At 45.4% G+C, this 17,830-nt stretch overlaps 1 protein-coding gene across 5 annotated transcripts; it reads right to left on the bottom strand.

The window, feature by feature from the left end:
• LOC137877152 (ubiquitin carboxyl-terminal hydrolase 15-like) lies at positions 1 to 17,496 on the bottom strand. 5 transcript variants are annotated; one of them, XM_068716871.1, is made up of 22 exons: positions 17,393 to 17,496; positions 16,502 to 16,629; positions 16,027 to 16,157; positions 13,970 to 14,096; positions 13,572 to 13,717; positions 12,418 to 12,479; positions 11,823 to 11,912; positions 7,972 to 8,119; positions 7,545 to 7,718; positions 6,852 to 7,010; positions 6,441 to 6,665; positions 6,265 to 6,348; positions 6,031 to 6,125; positions 5,452 to 5,640; positions 5,168 to 5,325; positions 4,768 to 5,043; positions 4,397 to 4,467; positions 3,751 to 3,866; positions 3,486 to 3,635; positions 2,076 to 2,179; positions 1,666 to 1,754; positions 1 to 658 (listed from the first exon to the last, which is right to left on the bottom strand). In XM_068716871.1, the coding sequence occupies exons 1-22, from the start codon at positions 17,479 to 17,481 to the stop codon at positions 278 to 280; spliced, it is 3,192 nt and encodes a 1,063-aa protein (XP_068572972.1). In that variant the 5' UTR covers positions 17,482 to 17,496; the 3' UTR covers positions 1 to 277. The 5 variants fall into 5 exon arrangements, with proteins under 5 accessions (XP_068572972.1, XP_068572973.1, XP_068572974.1 ...); XM_068716872.1 differs by having other exon boundaries at positions 5,207 to 5,325; XM_068716873.1 differs by lacking the exon at positions 11,823 to 11,912.
• Between the last annotated feature and the right edge of the window lie 334 nt (positions 17,497 to 17,830).

Genomic DNA, 17,830 nt, shown 5'->3' with positions numbered 1-17,830 from the left:
CGCACGCACGCACGCACGCACGCACGCACGCACGCACGCACGCACGCACAGTGTTCCAACCACAGAGGAGGGCCCTGATTTCTTAAGAGTCGCGTACCGCGGCAGCCTCCTGACCTAACAGCCGGCACCCCCGCAGTGGCTCAGCCTGTCGAGCGGCTGAGTCTGAGGCCGCTGGACGGGACCGGTGGCGCCCGCTGCCATGCTGTGTGTACATATGGCTTTGGATGGAAAGATCCTTGTCTCTCTCTCTCTTAATGTGTTTGCGTCCTTGCTTGCCTCAGTTGGTTTTCATGGTGACATCTCGATTGGGCGCCTCCTCCTCCTCCTGATTTCCCTGCTCGTTGTCGTTCTTCCTGCGCCGGTTCTCGTTCAGGTCCTCCTCGTCACTCTGAGCGGCAGCGGAGGCGGAGGCGGAGGCTCTGGCGGAGGAAGAGGCACCTTGAGCGGACGAGGGGCCGTTTCTCTCCTGCCTCTCCTCGCCTTCGTTCTCCTCCTCTTCTCCTCCTTCCTCCTCCTCCTCCTCCTCCTCCTCCTCCTCCTCTTCCTCCTCTTCCTCCTCTTCCTCCTCTTCCTCCTCTTCCTCACGGTCGAGAGCGAAGTAGCCGGTGCCTTTCACCGTGTCCTGGCGCTGGTAGAACAGCACATAGCCGGCTTTGGACTGAGAGAAAAACAACGACGAACAACATTAGCTAGCCACAAAAAAAAAAAAACTCACTACTGTGACTTTGTTTTTATGTAGAATTCCCTTTTTAACTTCTATGTTCTACTTCTAATACCATGACTGTGGTTGCTAATGAGTCAACACAATGCTGCATTAATTACAGCCTACCAAGACAAACCTACTGTAGGAACACCACTTAAATTGAATCGGTTCAACAAATGATGACAAATCCGTCCGTTGAGGAAAAGCTAAAGGATTAGAGCCAAAATATGAGACTAATAGAGACAGTCAGCTTTGGTGTCTTCATTGTTTTTACATTGAATCTCAAAGCAGTATATACCAGTAATAACTATTTATTTACCTAGATCAGCCAATAGCAATTCATGTTTATTTAATTCAACAATCACATGAATGTGAGCGTCTGTTAAACATGCCCACGCATATATATTTTTTACTATTTTCCTCCTCGACTGTACAGACCCTTAACGCATTTTCCGGCGGTGGTTGTTACCTCCAAGTCATTAAAAAGCATCAGCTGTGATTGTGCTGTGAACCTGACAAACTAATTAAGTTAGAAACTGTGTGTCTAGTGGATTTGTCAGTGGGTAGTGAGGTGGAAAAGCCTTTACAAACCCCCCCCCCCCCTCCTCCTGTCAACACATCTTAATGAGACTTCACATTGTGTAATTGTGGTGTCTCCCATCTGAAATACAGAGTTGTTTAAATGTACCAATTACTGTATATCAGGAACTGTCCAAGAGCAGTATGTGCAACAAAATACACACAGAAAAAAAGATTCAGTTCCTTATTAGTGCTTTTCTTTTTTGGGAGCATCAGCACAGTCGGATGTCTTTGAGGAATCCACAATTTAATAATTAATCCCAATTAGTGACAACACAAGAACAGCATCACTTTGGTGAGATGAACCATCCTAGGTCGTGTCCAGCAAAACTGCCTTTGATGAATAAACATACAGCGGCACTGCTGCCAATGAGGACACTCACCACGATTTGATCGTCGTTGGCGGGAGACGCGCTGCTGTCATCGAAGTTGTACCACTTCTCGTCATCTTTGTTCTTGGCGTACGCCGTGTCTGAGCAGCACGGGATTAAAAGACAAGGACATAGTATTACACAGCTTTTACGCTTACCATGCTGTGGTAAGCGTAACGGTGCTCATACCATTTGTATTCTAAAAACACTTTGGCAATGCAAACTCGACAGAATTTAGATCAAGCAGCCTTCAAAGCAGACTTGTAGTGAACACTAGTTATGACTGATGGTTGCATCAAGCTTGCTAGCCTGCTGCAATCCCTGGGTTTCAGGCACGTGATGAATAATATATTTGCACAGTGTTTTTCTTGATAATGCTGCAAAGTGTCGGGGTGCATAAAGGAGCACGTGGTGCATCTTACAGTGGCCTCCACCCATCCCGCCATAGTGGTTGGACACAGCAATGAGGTCGTAGCGACAGGGCCCGGCGTTGGGGTTGATCAGGAACTCGGACATGTCCAGGTCTCTGCAGGAAACACATCACATGGTGTACTATAAGTGGTCACGTGCCATGAATGCATTAGTGAAAATAAAGTCTTTGATGCACAGTATACTTAAGGTTTCATACCACAACACTATAAAAGTCTGTTCTCGAAAGGTAGCAACTTTCTGAGGTATTTCCGGGTACTGTGAAGAATTTAAAGTTTAAAAGCAATGTTAGTGTGTTTAATAATCACTCCTAGTGGTGGATATAATGTTATAACATGTTTGTTTGGAAAAGTGTTAAATCACAAAAGTATAAACATTCTATGTATCAAACTATAAAATACAGTTACTGAATGTTTTGAGGGAAAGAGAGAGACCTTTGAGACAGGCTTTTCAGATCCGAAAACAACTGTATGATAATGAGATGAGTTGGGAGAGGCCGACTTCAGGAATGTGAGGTGTGGACAGTAGGGGAAGGAGATGTATTGATCAAACAGAGATGTAGATGAAGACAGCCCTAAGAAAGCATGGGGGTCGGGTACATGCTGTTTTATGAGGAGGAGGACAGGTCGGACCAGAGGACACTATTCAGACATTATGTGGATCACTTAGACCAATGGAGAGCATTGTTCGAGGACAGGAGGAGACAATCAGATTCCAGCCAATCACAAAGCTGATAATGGACTTTTGAAAGTAAACTACTGACTTTCGGGTATAAAAACATTGTTCGGAGAGATGTTGTTCAGTTCTTGGCAATCCTCTTTACTGTAAACTGGCGTTTGTAGGCCGGCAGGGGGGGAGAGTCTTTGAACTCGGTTTCGCGATTCCTTACTGTCGACAGTGTAATTCAGTTTGTAATTGTCTTTTAGCATTTGTGAATTATAAATACTTTTTCATTGTAAGTCAGATCCAGCTGATTTTTCTTAGCGTGACTTCGTTGCTCAAACAACAACGAAAGAGCGAGAGGTCCACGGCCTCCTGCGAGCAGAGGTCTCACTCCACCACAGTACTAAAAAGGAACTGATACCCGTTATAGTTTGAACTAATGGGAGGAAGACATTGCAGTGCTAGCAGTAGCAGAAGTCACACTGGGGAGTTTATTATGACTTATTTCATATTTATGTTTGAAAAACAACATAATCTTTAACAGCTCTTTTGCTTGTACATGCGTGATTCCTGTCTATTTTTACCTTCCCAAAATCAAATAGCCTTCACGGATCAATAAAGTTGTATTAAACTGCAGACATGATTGAGATACGTGTGTGTGTGTGTGTGTGTGTGTGTGTGTGTGTGTGTGTGTGTGTGTGTGTGTGTGTGTGTGTGTGTGTGTGTGAGAGAGAGAGAACCTGAGTGGAAAATCAACCAGGGAGTCTAACTTATCCCTCATGTATCGACTGTAGGAGAAGCGCTTCAGATGGACCACCAGCACCGGCGGCAGAGACCACAGGTCCAGCTTCTTCGTGGCCTGTTGGTGCTGCTTACAGTTTGGACAGTACCTACGAGAAAGGATGCACACAACGCAGTTGAGCTAACGTGTTGCGGCACTCGGCAGACAGCGGGTGTCACACCTCCTGCTTGTGACCGCGTCTGGAAATGTGCGGCGTTTCTCACCATGGGTCCTCTGCTCCCAGTTTTTCCTTGGTGGTAAAAAGCTCAATGCAGTCTTTCAGCTTGAAGAAAGCCTTCTTCTGAGGCTTGTAGTCCATGCTCTCATGCTTGTCAAAGTCCTGCTCCCGGTCACACACAAACAAAAAAAAGCTGTTAAGACAACTTGGCTCATAGTCCTCTTGTGTCTCACTGAATAAACATGGATTGTGCTTGTGGTATATAGACACTTTAAGACTAATAAAGTGTCTTAAGACAGTGTCTTCTGTAAAACGGTTTAATTTTAATGAACTTTTTAAGAAACAAGTTTGGTGCATGTATAAAAAGAAAATACTGTAGTTATTAAATGCATGTTATTAAAATCTAAGAGGGACATTTTCATTTTAGCCACAAACAGCTTATCTTGTAATGAGCAAAGTGGGTTTTTAAGCCTTTAGTCAGGATGCAGTGGCTGCAGCAGGCGTTAGATCTGTGACTTTTTGATTACCAAACAGTCGTTGCTCGTTTCCGAGACTTCCTGCTGCTCCTTTCTGGGTCACATTGCCATATTTTGTAACAGGATGGCACACAAAAGTGCACCAGCCGCACTGCTGTATTAATACTGTAAAGTTGAATGTGTGTATCAGAGAATGCCTGCTGATATTGGCTTTACCTCGACAACAGTCTCGTCAAAGTACTTCTTCTTCATCTCCGGCTCCCAGTCCAAGGAGAGATAAGAGCGGTCTGTCAAAAGACAGAATCAGATATTTTAGTTTTACTATCATCATCAATCAGTCTGTTATTTCCTCCATGCATCTACAGGGTCATTTATCTCGCTGCTTACAAAATGATTCATTTACTTATCTGTGCCGCAAATATTTGAAAATGCGAATACCTACTTCCAACGACACTTGATCAATAACTTCTGTAATGATTGGATACTAGATGACGAGTCTGACTCCATTATTTATTTATTTTTAATTTGAGCATAGTATGTGAGAATTTATTTTCCTTCCTTCATTTATTTGTTCCCCCGGTTCCTACCACTGAGTCGGAGGTGTCCCTCGTCAAAGCGAATCTGCCTGGTGTCCTCCTTGATGAGGGAGAAGTCCGTTTTCCCCATGTTATTGAACTGGAATGTAAAAAGTCTCTTCCTGCTGTGCCCTGACGTCTGCTGGGCTTTGGTAGAGTTCTGTGGGCCGACCACGCCGTTCTCCAGCTCGTTGTCCACCGAGTCCTCCGACTGGCTGTTGTCGTTCTCAGAGGGCAGCTCCTGATCCTGACTAGACTCGTCGTCCTGCTCGTCGGTCTCCATCTCGCCTGAGGGAGGACACAAAGGACTTTAAAAGCACCGTGGCTGCTTCTAAAGACTTCAAATAGCAAGTGCTATGTGGCACAAAAGTAATTTGGAAAGGTCAAAACTGTTACAGGTAAAGTATCTGACCAGAACACGTCTGAGTGTGGGGGTGGGTTGTGCACTCACTCGGCGACCCCTCCTCCAGCAGTCCATTAGTGGCGTTACCGTTGACAGCGTGTTGTTTGGATGGCTGCGTCTCCTCACACTCCTCTTCGTCCTCCTCTACCGAAGATCGCACAAACCGGCTGCAGACACAAAAAACATTTCTATTAACAGCAATTTTTGATCGCCTGCCAAAGTTGAGAAGCACGAAGCTGGAGTCACTCTTCAACAATGACCGTAGGATCAAACACAGAGACAAACGAACGCACCAGAGGCGCAGCAGCAGCATGTTGTAGAGTTTGTCCTCACTGAGGGTTCTGGGGACGGCGAGCAGGAAGGGCTGCCCGAACAGCGGCGTGCTGGTGTGGTTGTAGCCCGACTGTTTGTACTTCTCCCTCAGGTGCACCGGGATCACCACGTGGTCCGTGTCCTCCACCCTGTTCACCGCCAACTCGAATCTGCATGGGCAAGTGTGGTCAGTTTTGAAGTCGGTGAATTTGCTACGTGTTAGTGGCAAGATGTGAAATCCTAACTCCTGCATATTTATGTGCTTGGCAAAAGAAGCGATTTAAACTGCTCGACAGCCAACGATTCCATGCTTTAAATCTCTGAAGTCGCAAAACCTTCAATAATAAAGTCAAAACAGTCCATTGATTTGTACTAGGAAGTGAAATTTTGTACTAATGAATGATGCTGTTTGATAAGAGCAGACTAAAAGCTGAATCTGTCAAATTACACTATGACTTAAGCTAAAAAAAACTGTAAACACAGGCCAGAAACTTAGAATTTAGATGGCATTTAAAATGTTAGATAATGGAGTCTGCCTGTCTGCCAAGTTTGACACTCACACATAGATATCATCTCTCTCCATGATGCTGCTGAGGTTCTCATTGGTGGCGAAGATCCGATGGAAACGGTGGTTGTAGATGTCAGTTACAATCATCTGGGGAATCAGAGAAAAGCAGTCAGAAGACTGGATGGGCAGGGACAGTTGAAAATGGAACACACTGTTTTGGTTTGTGCCGTTTGAAGAGATGTCGGCATCATTACTGCCCCAGAGCAGAGCCGACTGATGTTTATACCTTCTCAGCAGGCACCTCGGACAGGTTGGAGAGGGAGGTACACAGGTCAGAGATGTAGCCCACCTTCGGCACGGTCAGCTTGTACTGAAGCGGAAAAACACACAAAATCAGAATGTCTGGGTACAACACTCAGGCGCCATGTTCAGGTGCTTTCCCAGCCAGGCAATGCGCGTTACCTGCGTGGGTTTGGCCAGAGGGTCCAGTCTGACCAGGTAGACCTCCAGTGTGCGCTCCTTCTTCATGGGCAGGGGCAGGGTCAAGTAACAGAACGGATCAAATGTCACAGAGACCTTGGAGCACACAGGACACACCAGGGTGGACTTGAAAAGGCCGTGGAAGATGTCCACGATGATGGAGTCGTTTCTCTTGATGTGGTTCTCCCACGCCTCCTCCGCCACCACCTGAGATAAACAGCAAAACATAAACTAGCAATATGAAGGTCTGGAAAATATAAAATAAACACAAATCATGATAACACAACATTTTGAACAACAAGACTGTGCTTATTCAGAAGGGCATTCTCCAGCTCAATATACTTTAAGATGTGGAGACAGTTTAACACATCTGCAGAGCCATTATGATGTCACCTTGTCAGCCCTGCCGTTCGCGTCCTTTAGCTGGATGTAGGGCTTCTTCCTGATGCGGTTCAAGTCTTCGTGAAGGCCGTCCAGGAGAAAGGCCAGCAGCTCATGAGAGTCCTGCTGTTGGTAGCCCGAAAACTGTGGGGCAAAGCGGCCCACCTGGGTCTGGAGGATGGAAGAAAGAAAATGATAAAAAGGCACAAAAACTGGGATACTCTCTGCCCGATATTAGCCATAGATCAAATTAAATTAGTCTATTGTCACAAAAACGTAACATACTTTCTTGGTCATCGGTTTTAGTTTAAACCTTCATCACCAGACATCGATTTACCCCTCACATTTCTATGAAAGCCTTCAAACAAACTAATAATAACAACATGGCTATTTTCAACTTGTTAAATCTGTTATTTGAGGTTGAAACTGGTAATAACCTGAGCTTTAAAACCCTTCACTCACCAGGCTTTTACACTGGTGTGTTAGGCCAGTAGCTCATTTCCTACATGTTCCTACTTTGTACCTTTCAGAGTAGCATTGATAGTATGGCATACTTTTGCTTCCTGCTCCAACTGCCTTACTGTGGGTGACACAATCATTTTTAAAGAGTTTCCTTTCCAAAATGTATAAACAGTGGACTGCTTAGGTAGTGACCCCAATATACAGAACTGCTCAGAGAATTTGACAATCTTTCCTCCTAGTCACCTTGAAAGGCCTTGGGGTGACGTAGCTGAATTTTCCCGACCACAGCTGCTTGATCATCTCCGAGTAGGCTCTGGCAATCTCTCCCTTCATGCCCAGTGGGTTGTCCTCATTCAGCTCCTCTGTGAACTTGTCTTTGAGGAAGTACTCCGTCAGAGGAGGAATATTGCTTAAACACTGACGGGGGGCAGAAGCAGGAGAGGACAATAATCAGCGGAGGATTCAGGCTCTTCGCAAGATCTGCATTTTTTAACTACCATGTAGTTACTTTTCTTTTTTTACATCTACAGAATGGTGACAAGTTAAAGGGAAAAACACTGTGTTACAGTATGGCGTTGAGCTACCACAAGCCTTCAAATTACTTTATAAAAACATCCAAACTTTTGAAGAACTAGAGTAACTTTCCATACTTCTGAAGGCGTGTGGTTACCTGCACAGCAGAGTTCATGAAGCAGGTGTTGCCCAGGTTGGAGAGTCCACAGAGGCCCGAGCGCTCACTCTGCCTGCTCTGGTCCGAGTAGTCATAGCTGTTGCTGTAAGGGTGGTAGGACGGTAGACTATAGCTTGAATTCTTCACACTGTGCAATAAACATACAAAAGCACAAACGGGAACGTTATATCGGGTTGAACGGAGTTTGTTAAACTGCTACAAGCGAAAAAAAGGTCACGGACATCCTATCGTAAACATAAATGTAATAATGCTACATCTATGTTAAGCTAAATAAGATAAAGCTGTTAATACACTCAAGCAAATTCCTCTTCGACAAAAGACCAAACTACAAGCCGGACCTATGAACCCCCCCAAAACACTCTCTGAGGCTTCCTTAACAATCCGAGTGTTAAAGCTAGGCCTCCCTAACTGCAGCAATCAGCAGACCTCTGGGAGGGCTGCGAGGCAGTGTTGGTCGTTTCTGGCTCCCACTGGTCAAGGGAAACAGCTGTGATGGCGGTGGAGGCGCTGGCCTCGCAGTTCAGCACACGGTGGTCCACCCTCCTGCTGTCCAGCTCCGTCGCCTCTGGCCTCAGGCACCACCAGCAACAGAGGAGCATGACATCTCAGCCCCGCCCCGGCCCATGCCGGCCCGCATGTCCGCACGAAACTTGAATGACCAGCAGCCCGGATGGGGATTCCGATAGGGTTCGGGTTCAGGTCCGGCGCATTCAAAGCCTGGTATTTAGAGTCCCGCGTAGAAAAGTCCAGCTCCAGTCTCCACTGTTGGGTCCTAGTGTTAACTCAGCTCAACCCAGTGCAGCTCCAGTAGCTGTTAGAATATAGTCCGAACCAAGTTTAGGCCTAAATTTGACTTCCAAGTCCGGCCAGGCCAAAAATCAAACCACAGGAAGCATTAATGAACAAAAACACACACACTCTTCCTCTTTCTTAGAGCTAACTAAGCAGCTCCTCTCCTCTCTTCTCTTCTCCCCCCCCCTTCTTCTTTTTCGAGCTCGACCGCTTGTCATCTCGTTATCCTCTCTGCCTCAGATCCTTTCCCCCTGTCCTGCCCTCTGGTCTTCTGCTCCTCCCTCTGGCCTGCCTGCTGCTCTCTGCCACTCTATGGCTACCAGCAGATATTTATAGCAGCATCAGCAGCAGCAAGGATGCTCAAGACTACTGCTACCGAAGCTAGAAGTGCACAGAGAGAGAGGGAGAGAGAATAGGGGGAGGGGCGGACAGCACAGGGATGGGGGGGTGTGTAGAAGAGAAATGAGATGGGGATGGAGGGAGCAGCTGATCCACTGCATCCAGTTGAGGCTGCAGTATTCACAGGCCTGACTTAGTATCGCTCTCCAACGCAAATAAACGTATTCACACATGCCGACACACCACCATTCATCCCCCTTTTCTCTCTCATCTCGACACACTAACACACAACTTGTGCTCTCATTTCTCCCCCTCCCCATGTTGAAATTACACCCGGTGACATTGTTGCAATCCCTCAAACACACACTCCCTTGTTCGTCCTCTTTAATATGTCATGGCTGTCTGTATGAAAGCTTTTTAAAAAAAGGGAGGGTCTAAATAAATAAGCTGAGAAAACTCTGAAGGAAGAGGCTGGTTTCATCACAGGGGCCCGGTATGCAAGAGTTTGTGAAAGCAGGCGACGAGGGGAGCAGATGAAATGTGTTCTGAAGGTCACTTAGACTGCAGAACGTGTGCATCGCAATGAGCTCAGGGGGAGAGGTAAAGACAGACACACAGAGAGACAGAGAGAGAGAGAGACAGAGAGACAGAGAGACAGAGAGACAGAGAGAGAGAGACTGAATGACTGCCTGCCTGCCTGCCAGAGTAAGACGGTGAAACTTAATGCTGTTACACAGCATTGCTACTGAGGCTAAACCGACCAGGCCAAAACCGCAAAATCAAAAAGACAAGTGTTACGTAATGCGGGAACACTTCATATGAGAGAGAGTGAGAAAGCGAAAAAAAAAAATTAAATAAAAGAGGCCCCATGCATAATTCAGAGGAAACGACAGCTCTGCCACTACAGTGAATCAGGGACAGGAGGGCTGCTGGGAGTGAAGATCCAATTTCCCCAAGTCACCCACTCTGTGCAGGGAAAGATGCCGCTGCTATCAAACAACATGAAGCAGAGCTGTGAAATGATAATGTGTAACTGCACACCCAAATGGAAGTACAAGGCAGGAGTATTGTCCTGAAAAATAATTGGAGAGATTTTCTTTTCAGCTAGTGAGTGTAGCTCACCCTGCTTCCTTTTATCAATATTGATATGTTTCAGGGTGGCGGTCAGCTTTCCGACAGGATCAAAAAACGCTGAGTCTTTATCTAAAACGCACAGACACGCACACAGACAAACTCTGGCATGCAGTAAATGACACATAGAAGGTGGAAGGAGGGGACAGTAATGGCTACTAGACGGCACAGGCAAAAGCTCCACTCACAGCCCGAGCAGTGCTCTCTAGCAGAGGGCAGACTCTGGATCCCAGTGCTTCAGCAACAAAGCCTAACCTAGGCTACAGGAAGCAAGGAGACATTTTCAGGAAACAGATACTGAAAGTTGAAAAGAAAGTGAGCATTCATTTTGGCAGAGCAAGAAATGTAGACTGACTGATTGATATGCGATTTGACCACATACTTGCTTCCCCTCTGCCTCTTGTTTTAAGACGGTTAAGAAACGTAGACTTGTACTTGAGCTGCATGATTAAGCTCACACTGGGATTTTATTTTCGAATGATTAACAATAGCACACTTCATTTGGTCTCCTAATGTGGTGTATCAGCTTCCAAACCAAAAACGAGAGTAAAGATGAGGATGTGGGCAGTAAAATCTTATGGAGGCCACCTTTGGAAATGGTCGAAGAAGAATCGAAAGCATCACTTTTGGTTTAAGATGTGTAGGTTTTAAAGATAAAAAGTTGCAAAGATTCATGTGTGCTTTCCCATATTTGATATTCGCAATAGGCAAAGTAGAATGCATCAGATTTAGGCAAATCCTTCTATATTTGAACATGAAAACAATTTATCTCATTAAAAGGAGATCATGTTATCTGGATATGCCTTGGTGTTAAGTCAGATAAAATGTGTGCAAATGGTCTGTACCAAGCGTGTCTCAGGCTCGTCTTTGAGCCCAAAATACATTGCAAATATTCTATCATTTGAATAATATTTTTGATCGAGTGGTGTACAAGACAGTAAAAGGTGAAATCAAGACTTTGTAAAACACATTAATGGGTAAAATAATCCCCGCGTTAACCACAATCATGCCGCCCTAGCCAGAGCCATCAATCAGTCAGGATAGCAAATCAGATGCGCACGATCAACTAGCAAGATTAAATGCTGAATAAGGCACCCAGAGACACCGGAGGGCCATATATAGAGAGCACTGCTGTCGCTGGAGAAAAAAAAAAAAAAAAAAGATCAATCCCTCGTAAGCCCCCAGCCCACCCTCCTCCTCCTCCTCCTCCTCCTCCTCCTCCCTGACTTCAGCTTTTACAGCTGAATCTGCATCATCACAAGATGGCTTTAAGACCCAAACCACAGGCAGAGATAAACCAAAGTTCGACAAACTTCATACTGTAAGCCGATCATCTAGTACGACTAAGCTGGGGATGAGTACAAATTGAGCAGAACAGAGCAGAGAAAAAAAGTCCAAATAGATCAAACTGAAGTAACTTCATTTCTGGTAAGGACTGTCTGCGGAAGGCCAATTCGATCAGAGATTCAAGGGTTAATGTTTGTGCTGAGCAACACTTCAGACTCCATCTCTGTCTGTTGGCATCCGAAACCCACCCCTGAGCTACTCAACCCACTGCTAGGCCTTACTTCCTGCTGTTGAAGCTGCTGTTATGATTGTTTGTGAGAGATGAAGGCGAGATCTTTGGCAAAGCAGAGAGATTGGAAGCACCAGATGACCTTCAAAAAGATAAAGAATAGATCATGAGTTAGAGAAGAGAAAATAAGGAGCCGTCCCAGTAAAGGTGTGCGAGCGTCAATAAAATAAAACGGAGATGAATTAGAACAAAGAGGAGGGATATGTGAGCAACAAAAAGTCAGGCAGAAGTGGTAGACTGAGGCGTCGTAGACAGGAACGTTTTGAAGATGATAAGGTGTTGTGGTGACATAGCAGGGAAGTTTAAATAAAAAGGGGTGTAACAGTTAAATTTAGAGGCAGCATTTGAAAGGTGTTTTAGACCGCTTCCAAGACATCAAATTATGACGCTGTGTCACATCATATTACTTTTGTTCCCCCTTCAAACTGACTAAATCTCAAGCAACTCAACAATACACCACCTGTGTGTGATCTATCGGTAAATCAACAGTGTTTGAATACAGCGTGATAATTGCATTCTGTTTCTGGGGTTACATTTTCCTTCAGTCGACAAAGAAACACAAGCCAGGTGACGTGCCGTTCACTCACTTGGGTGCCGTGGAGCCTCGGGGCCATGAGCCATCCTCAGTCTTCTGCTCTATTACGAGAACCTGTGGGAGACGGCAGAGGGAAAGTAGGGCTCCATCTGCTCAGTTTAAAAAGGCACCAAACGTTCACGTATATGCATCCTACACTGTGAAATATAAGATGGCGTCTTTACTTAGAGCTAAAAGGGTGCAATCGGTTGTATTTATCTTATTATTTTACAATTAATTTGACAGAAATATCACATATTAATCAGAATTCTCCAAGGTAAAAAAAGACATTATTACACACACTGTGAAGATCCACCGGTGACTTCTTAGAAGCTACTAGCAGAACCAACAACCAGTTACTGCTTTCTAATGGGAAAAGACAGGGAGCCGGATGTACTTAATTTACAGTTTCACACGGTGACGATTTGTCAGAGGCTCAACAATCCTCTGGAACAGCTGCTGGCGATCTCATTGTGGCCAGGTGTCTAAATGGATCGAGGCCTGCACAGAGACTGCTCCAGATGGATGCCAGGACATGCATGCACAGTTTAAGAGGCTTATAAAGAGAGGGCGAGCGCCTAACGTGGCAGCCAGATGAACAGATGTGAGTTTTGAAGTTGTAACCAACTCATTACAGGACGGTCCTGCCACATTGTGTTAACGTAAACTCCAGAGTCTTTTCCAAGGAAAGTCAAGACGGGGATATAAATCATCGAATGCATATCATTTTCATAGAAATCTGATTCTGCAAAGAAGAAACTTGTCACGGTACCACCTACGGCGTTAGAAAAATTTCATGGAGAATCTGAAGAGAATTGAGCACTGAAGTTATTTAAGAACTTCAGATTAGTTTGACTGCCCTCTGCAGGTAGTGGCCACCTGTTGGATACAGATTCAAACAAAAGGGGTTTCTAAAGCTTCACTCTGCTGCGGCCTAAAAAGGGCTGACTGGCAGAGAGCACAAATAAGGATAAGCTATCTGAAAAAGGGCGATTGAAACTAGAGCATATTTCACTGAGCTCAGGAATAATAACTGCCAACATAGCAAGCCATATTCAGACAGCTCTGTGTTGATTTTGTCAAATACGATTTATTTTCTTTTTGCTGACTCCTGGAAATGAACCCTTCAGAGCCATTCACACTACTAAAATTAGAACGAGTCCCTACCTGTCCTTGGTAGAGGCCGGCGTCTTGAATGGTGCTGTCTGGTTTGTTGAGAGGCTCGAAGGTGTTGCTCATGTACCTGTTCCACAGCCTGGTCTCCTTCTCATCAGGGATGGTGAACAGCTTCCTCATCTCCTTCTCTATCATGTCTGCAGCAAAGTGTGAGTATTAATTAAAAAAAAATGTGAGTGTGTGTGTGTGTGAGAGACATTCTACACATTTTTTGTATTTCATGAATAAAATCATGATGATTGTTGTTCATTAATGTTTTAAAAGTTCCCTTAATCAAACACAAAGGGGAAATGTAAACGTTCAAAACATGAAATCTGACGGGGTGCGAGTAAACTTTGAACTCCTTGGCGGTGGAAATCGACAGTTCCTCCAGAGTGACTCGGGCCTACCTATTGTGTCGGCTTTACTGAAGCGTCTGGTGATCACATTGTCCATGTTGCTGTCTTCACAGAGCTTCAGCTCCGTCAGGTACACCTCAACCTTGCAGTGCTTCACAAACATACCCTGTTCTACCACCTGGGGGGGGGGAGAAATGATTAATGATAAACTGTCCACAACTGTTTATGTGTGTATCAAGTATTTGCAGAAAATCTATAAACACATGATGTTCTTACTACACAAAAGTGGTTCTAATGAGAAAGATGCTCCTCCTGCTAATCATAAAACAAAAAAGGACTCTTTAACAGCAACCAACATGGAACAATAGCCATTAGCTGGTTATTCGTTGAATAGGAATTAGTACGTTCGCTGATGTTATTTCCATGTACGTCCAAGGTACACTTCTTACAAGACCTCCCTATAGTTATTTATTCGCGATCTCAAACAATGACAAGTGTTTGGTAAATCTGGTCTGCTGGCCTGGTTGCCACTCATCTGATAGGAGCGTGTCGGAGTGCCTAAATTAGCAGCACCTCGTGGAAACAGCTGAGGGGTCCCAGCCTATTTATTTCACCGCTGAGCCCCCTCCAACACACACGCATATCTACACACAGTACCAACTTCACAAATGTCCCTGAGAACTGCAATAATCATATGCACACACACTCGGCTCAGATTCTTCCTCCCCCCACTCCTCCCCTATCCATACCCCGAAACCCCCGGTGGGCCCATCCTGCCCCTCAGCACAACACCCGTGTGTTTGTAAACTCGGGGCAAAAGCCCAACTCATCGCCAAACTCTGGCAGAATTTGTCAAATCAGAGCCGGGCCCAAAACCATTTACCCCCCCCCCCCCCCCCCCCCCCCCCTCCTCCCATACTGCGTATGCCTCTCGCACTCCTCTCAGAAGCGTTCACGCTGCCTCGCTCAGTGTGACCTCAGCTGGCATTCCTCCACTTCAAAAAACAAGGACAAGAAGGAACACTCCGCCGGCCGTGGGTATATCACACCGGCGGAGGACAACGGAAGGAAACGTAGCGCCAAACCTGTGACTACAAGCCTCCTAAATCCTTTTTGACGCTTGCGTTCCCTCTGCACCACAAGATGGCAACCCCCCAAAAAAAAGGAACAAGAAGTTGAAAAGAAGAGGAAAACTAATAATGAACCTGTTGCATGTTGTGTCTCGCAGATCGCTCCATGTAGCTTTTCAGTCATCCAGAACATTGCCTGAAAATAGAAACCCCGCAGCCACCCGATACGTCCCACGACATACATGGCAAAATGGGAGGGTCAATGGAAGAGGGGGGGGAGAAAGACCGAGAGAGAGAGAGAGAGAGAGAGATGAAGGGGGGACAGGAACCTCTTCTAGCAGCCATGATGCCATGACTAGCGAGATTTGAAGCGGGGATTTGATACCGTAGGTCCAGTTAAGTTGAAGGCGCCATTGTGAAGTATTCCTCTGACTGATCTACTGTAACCACACATACAGCCATTTAGTAGTTTGTTCCACTCTACCATGGTTGTGAAAGTACTTATTAAACCTAAAATAAATAATCGCAGCTCATGACCGAAATGAAGGAAAAACACCACAATCGTTGCTTCCTTTTCATGCAAGGTAAATATCCAGTATCCTCTTTATCTTGATACTATAACTGAACAATCATGTCAACCAATAATACATACTACAACATTTCTTATGGCCTCACAAGCCTGAAGTATTTCATTCCTTACAACGTTTTCTGCCGGACTGTCTTTTGCAATTAATTTTGTTAAAGATGTATAATGAGCAGTTATCCAGTATCATTTGGCTGTCTTTTATTATTCTATGTTCAGTAACTATTTTACAGACCTCAAGTTTCTTTTAAAATGATGCCGCACTCCTGATATCCCGATCTCAAATGGCCATAATCGCACATGTTTCTCCGTTTCACCCCGACACAAGCTCAACACCAAAGCAATAACTAACCACAACCATCAAACTGCACCACAGATATTCTCAATGCAGTGAGCGGAACATCCTCCAACCATGACATCTATTCGTAGCCTTACGCTAATGACTGAGCCGTTACCTTCCGTGCAATTGGCTCCTGATTCTCTGTCAATCCATACCAGCTGACAAGCTTATTCCAGCCCTCTGTGGGGACCAGGATGTAGTCGAGCTCATCGATGAGGTGCTCCTTGATGGCCAGCACATCCCCATCTAGAGGTAAGGACGGGATAAGAGCAAGGTTGAGAAACAAGCAAGCAGACACACTGTGGAGCAGCAGTTACAATAGTGACCCAGCACTGACTGTCTCAAACGGCACAAAACGCACAAAGAAAAAAAGGTATGCTGGAGAGCTTTCTATGAACTCCCTAAAAAGGCTACTCTATGGAAGTCTGTCAACAATGTTGTTTTTGTTCCCTTTTCCTCTGAACTCTTTGTTCTCTTCCAGAATAATAAAGCTGTACTGACCGACAGTCCGTGGTGTGCCACACGGTATTTACAATACATTCCACATTGTGAATTAATGCCGAAGGAGGTCGAAGCGTCAACCGTCTTACCTCTGAGAAGACCGGAGTTATCAACCGGTCCTGGGTAGACGTTCTGGTCACCCATCTGGTATTTGTCCCAGCTGTCATATCCCACATATTTCTTCCACTGTTTGAACCAGTGACTGTCCACCAGGTACCTACAGAGAGGGCAAGCAGTATTGTGATTTCAGCTCTGATGAAACAAGATGGGACACTGATAATCAATCTAGATTGTTCAAGGGTCATGCAACAAGCTTTGAAGTGTAAACCATCGGTTTTGCGTTTCTTCTTTTGCAGGTTAAATGGTGATAATAGAAATACTTCAGCAGGTGAAGGATGGCTTTCTGTCAGTGCTTTCAACAAATCTGACTTCACGAGGCTAAGACGACACAGATTGATAGTTCTAACAGCCGACTTGAGTTCAGGTTGCTGCATGCCAGGCCAGCTGGCTCTGTGATTTTTGACAGGTGCTTCTTCTCCGACTCCGCCCTGCCGAAGTCGCCGGATGAATCCACTGGCTGGCATACCACTTAGTGCTCCGGTAGGCTAGCCAATTAGCTATTAGCGCTGCTAACTAGATTAGATTACACAAAATGCAGCCTCATTTAGAGTATGTCATTAGATGAATAGCGACATGACCATATGGAAGTAGCGAATATAACCACCACAATACGATATGTAATGTTTAAAGATATGTGGGGGACTATCGCTGTTCATTTACAGTCTAGCGTTAGCTCAAGCACCGCTAGCATGCCAGGCTGACACACATGAAGCTGACAGGCTCCCGTTAGCTAAATCGAAGCTAACTGTCAACACGGCCCGCCACCCGAGCTTTCTTAACCCTTCATAGCGTTGACAGCCTCGGCGGAGCCAGCCGACGGCCACGCGGTATCTTGGAAAAGGTTTCAGCTCAAGTCCTACCAAGTGTCTCCCTTTCTTAGCTGTGTTTTCAACAGCGCCGCGACCTCTCCTCTCTGGGTATCCAGATCTGCCGCTCCTCCTTCCGCCATCTTTCCTCAGACATCACCCGCTGCATGGTGGGAAAGTACGGGGCGTCACCGAGGCACGTAGAGAGCGACGCCGCCTTTTCAGCCAATCAGCAGCTCACCCGACAGTACAGCAGAAGCGTGACACCCAGCGGTAAAATGATTCTAGAAAATGCTCCAAAACTGCTCCATCATTGTGATTTCTTGATATCTAAGAAACTGTCTTCATCAACGACACACCTCTTTGTCTTTGTAGATCATTTTATATTTTTACGATGTAATTATTGTACTGTATTATGCCCCATACGGTGTGAGTTCAATGGGGTAAAATACTTTTAAGCAGATTTTAATTTCATTAAGATTTTTTTCTTTT

The sequence above is a fragment of the Cebidichthys violaceus genome, unplaced genomic scaffold, assembly GCF_023349555.1.
Source record: "Cebidichthys violaceus isolate CVI_PGR_0920_01 unplaced genomic scaffold, fCebVio1.0.p SCAF_21, whole genome shotgun sequence".
NCBI classification, from domain to species: domain Eukaryota; kingdom Metazoa; phylum Chordata; class Actinopteri; order Perciformes; family Stichaeidae; genus Cebidichthys; species Cebidichthys violaceus.
The sequence above is the reverse complement of the archived record's forward strand: the minus strand, read 5'-3'. Positions and strand labels throughout refer to the sequence as shown.